Consider the following 4,073-nt stretch of genomic DNA (forward strand, 5'->3'; position numbering starts at 1 on the left):
AAACTCCCCTGGTCAGCTTATATTCCCAGCCTTTCCCCTGAGTGACCATAAGCTGCCGTCCTTAGCTGATTTCCCCAGCTCCTAATCTTTCCAAAACCTAACCGCAACTCTTCTTCTCAAACCCCTAACAGCCACTCCTTTTAAAACCCTCACAGCAACTGAACTTTTAAAAGGGAATATGCTCCAACTGTCATCTTAGCCACGCCCCTTTTCTCCCAAGGGAAGCTGTGTTACCATGGCAACCTACCAAATGCTGCTTCCAGCTAGTTTCCATGCTAGGCTTTTCCTTGCTAATATATAACTCTTTTTTTCCTTTAACAAACAAATAAATAAAATCATATCAATAATCTCTGTTTTACACATAACTTCTCTACACCTCCCCCCTTAGAAAGATTATTTTTGCCTTTTCTATGCCTAGAATGGGCAAAAATAATTAGTACATACATATATACATATATACATACACAACAGTATTCCTGAAATAAAACACAAAGTTAGATACAATACATAAATCATAAAATACAAACCTTCACTGTTGCATATACACATAACACGTCCATATCTTACCATACAGTTATGACATTGTCACCATTCAACATACAAACCATAAACGTATTGGTCATCTTTCCCATTGTTAAGATTCGCAACCTCAAATCAAAAGACATTTTAAAAATACATTTTCCATAAATCATATTTCTAACAGTTTAATTCTTATTCTGGGTTATCCCCCAAGTCTTTATTTATACACTGGACTAAACATCTTCCGATACCCAGTACATTTCATAGGGATCTTCTTCATGCCACCTGGCACAGTTCATCGATGTTTCACTCTGCGGAGCATTCCAGAGGTTAACATGTTGTTGGGGATAATTACACTCGTCCTTCCCAGCAACCCAATGAACTCTCTCTGTCCCAAAATGTCTTTTTGCGAAACTTCCAAGAGTCATTTAAGAAGTCCTGCGAAACATAGTCCAAGCATTTTTGTAAAATTTTGAAAGTAAACTGTTGATGGTTAAAACTACCAATCCCCATCACGTCAGGGTCTTTACCACTCTCTCCATCGAAAAATAACCTCCGCTTGCTTCTTGGTTTGGCTGACCTGTCATAGTAGCTCTTCTGTCTCTGCTGGGCTACAGCTAGATGTTCTTGTGCGATGTCTCTTGCCACTCTCATTGTTGACTGAAGATCGGTCAAATATTCAGCCACTGGAACTGTATCAGCTTCCCGTCCAAAGAACATATCAGATGAGATGACTTTGGCCCCTGCAAACTTCTGCTGAGCTTCATTGGACTCCACTACTGATATCTTGCTCTCTGTCTCTCTTCTGTTAATGGGTCTGTCACCAATAGGCCGGATGCTGGAGATGGCAATGTCTGCCTCCTCTTCCCCTTTGTCCATTTCCCAAGAGGAGTTGTCTGTCTCCCACTGTGAGCTGAAGGCATCGCCTAATGAAAAAGGATTATCTTTGTACTTTGGTGGTCCAGATGTGAAGCTTCCGATGTCTTCAAAGAGATCTAGCTGGGACCGTGTGGACTTTGTAGTCACTGGCGTTTCTTGTTCTATCACTTGCATCTCACAGAGGACAGAGTGAGAAATAGAGCTCCTGGACACCAAGCCCATGCCCAGCCGCTCTGCCTGTTCCCACTTCTTCCCTTCCAGGTTTTGAAGTTTTTTCTCCTCCTTTTTCCGATCAATGTGTAGCTCTTGATACGTCAGTCTCATGGAGGCCACTAAGGCTTCATCTGCTTGCTTCTTGTACTCCGCAGCCTGTTGCTCCTTCAGTTTCTCAGCCACCTGCGCTTGCCTTTCAATTTCAGTGAAACTCTGACTATGTATTTCTGACCTTTCTTCTGATTCCACACTTTTGCTTTCTCTGTAAAACACACCATCTTTTGTGACAAATTTATTGGGTAGTTCTCCTGCTGATTCTGGAATATTTTCAGCTTGCTTAAACAAAGGCTTCAGGGATTCATCTTCCTCCTGAGCTTGTTTAATTTCTTGAACTCCCCCTGTTTTACTAACAATTTCGGTAATGGTGGAACTGGATTCTGGACCCTGTTCAGATTCCGGTTGAATAGGTAAGCACACTGCTTCTTGAATAGGGCTACTGGTGTTATTTTCATTCTCCACATACAGCTTCCTCCAGTCCCTAACTTGTTTTGCTAGGTCATTACCGATTAAACATTCATGAGGGATATCTGAACTAATTGCAAAGTCCCAGATCCCTTTCCATCCATTGTATTCAATTGGGAGAGATACTACCTCAGCTGGTACAGCTGGTCCCAAACCCTTTAGATTTATCTCAGAGGTGGGCTTTTGATATTTCTGAGGTACCGATTTTGGGTGGATAACACACACCTGGGATCCTGTATCCCTCCAACCTTGTTTTTGTTGGTTCACAATAGTGATAGGCTCAAAATAATCTTCAGAAAAATCATCGGATAAAATAAATAAACATTGTTTCTCCTTAGGGACAGTCTCAGTACTGCTTAGCAACTTAATATCACCATTAAGAGTATTTTCTTTGGGCTCTTTATTCATAAAGAAGGATGTTTTATCTCTTCTTAAAAGAGGACATTGGTATTTTAGATGATCAGACTTTCCACACTGATAGCACCTTGCTTTTACCTCAGGTTTGGTCTGATTAATTACCTCAGGCCTCCTGTAGGCGGTGTTTTCTACTGCAGGCGTCTTTTTGTATTGTGTGTGTGTTTGATAATTGTAAAATGGCGGTTTATTCTGCCTTCTCTCACTTACTCCCTCATCCTTCCTAAATCCTTCCCTCAGAGTGATTAATTGGTCTGTCATTGAAGCCGCTTCATTGGCAGTTGAGGGCTTTCTGTCTTGAACTAACCACCGATAATCTGAGGGCACTAATTGAAACAGTTGTTCCAACTTAATTAATTCCCTCAGCTGTTGAAAAGTTTCCACTTCTGAGGTTCTGAGCCAACTATCAAATAATTGGGCTTGTTTTGAGGCTACTTCTGAGAAGCTCTGGGCCTTTTCTTTCCTCAGGGATCTGAATTTTAAACGATAAAACTCAGGTGTGAGTTGCAATTTCTGTTGTACCTGCTTTTTAAAGAAGTTATAATCTCGGTGTAACTCTTCAGGTACATCACCATATATTTCTAACAATTTACCACAAATCTGGGGTCTTAAATAAAGCATCCATTTTCCCTCATCAATTTCAAAATCTCTGCAGCACCTCTCAAAAGAAATCAAAAACTTTTCCACATCATCATCTTTATTAAACTTTGGGAATCTCTTCAGAAGTAGATCAGACGCTTCAGTCCTACCATTCCCTTCTTGGTTAATAATGTGTGGTTGAGACAGTGCCAATTTCTCTTTTTCCAATTCCAATCGTCTCAGTTCTATTTCCTTATCCTTCTCTAGCTGCATTATTTTCAATTCCTTCTCTTGTTCCCATCGTTTTTCCTCCCATTCTCTCTCTCTTTGCTTATCCTCCCTTTCTCTTTCTCTTTGCTTATCCTCCAATTCTAATTTTCTCAATTCAATTTTATATTTAAGGGTTTCCCTTGTCTCAGGGGTTTGCTCAGAGTCCGAACTATCTCCTTGGTATTCACTAGCCTCTCCTGCTAATTTCTTTTGTAGTCTAGTAGCCATTTTCCTTAAATTTTACCTCACGATTTCTTACTATGCGGTCTCAAGGCACTTAGTTTGAGATGTTAAACGTATCCCGCCGCTTGGCACCAATTGAAGAGGACTGAGGTGACAGGGATGGAATCCTTTTGATCCCACCGCTGCCCCCAATTGAAGAGGGCCCAATTTGTGATACTCAACTCAGGCAGGGGAAATCTTTGTCTTTAAATCCCACTGCTGCCTCCAATTCAGGAGATGTGTGCACGTGTGAGAGAGGGAGGGGTGGAGGATGTGTGAATGTATGACAGGGATGATTTAGTGGATAAGGAAGGATAACAGAACTGATTGGGTTTAAATGAGTAAAGATGGTAACTTATATAGGAAAGTACGGTAACTTATATAGATAGGTACGGTAACTGCCACCAACGTGAGGTAACAGGCTTACAGAGAGGCAAGGAGACTTATCTTTATGA

General features: G+C 41.0%; 1 protein-coding gene across 1 annotated transcript; it reads right to left on the minus strand.

Moving 5' to 3' along the window:
- Window positions 1–450: 450 nt before the first annotated feature.
- Window positions 451–3,764, minus strand: LOC134296065 (uncharacterized). The gene has a single exon (XM_062969968.1). The coding sequence runs from the start codon at window positions 3,622–3,624 to the stop codon at window positions 871–873; it is 2,754 nt and encodes a 917-aa protein (XP_062826038.1). The 5' UTR covers window positions 3,625–3,764; the 3' UTR covers window positions 451–870.
- Between the last annotated feature and the right edge of the window lie 309 nt (window positions 3,765–4,073).

The sequence above is a fragment of the Anolis carolinensis genome, chromosome 2 (assembly GCF_035594765.1).
Source record: "Anolis carolinensis isolate JA03-04 chromosome 2, rAnoCar3.1.pri, whole genome shotgun sequence".
NCBI lineage: Eukaryota > Metazoa > Chordata > Lepidosauria > Squamata > Dactyloidae > Anolis > Anolis carolinensis.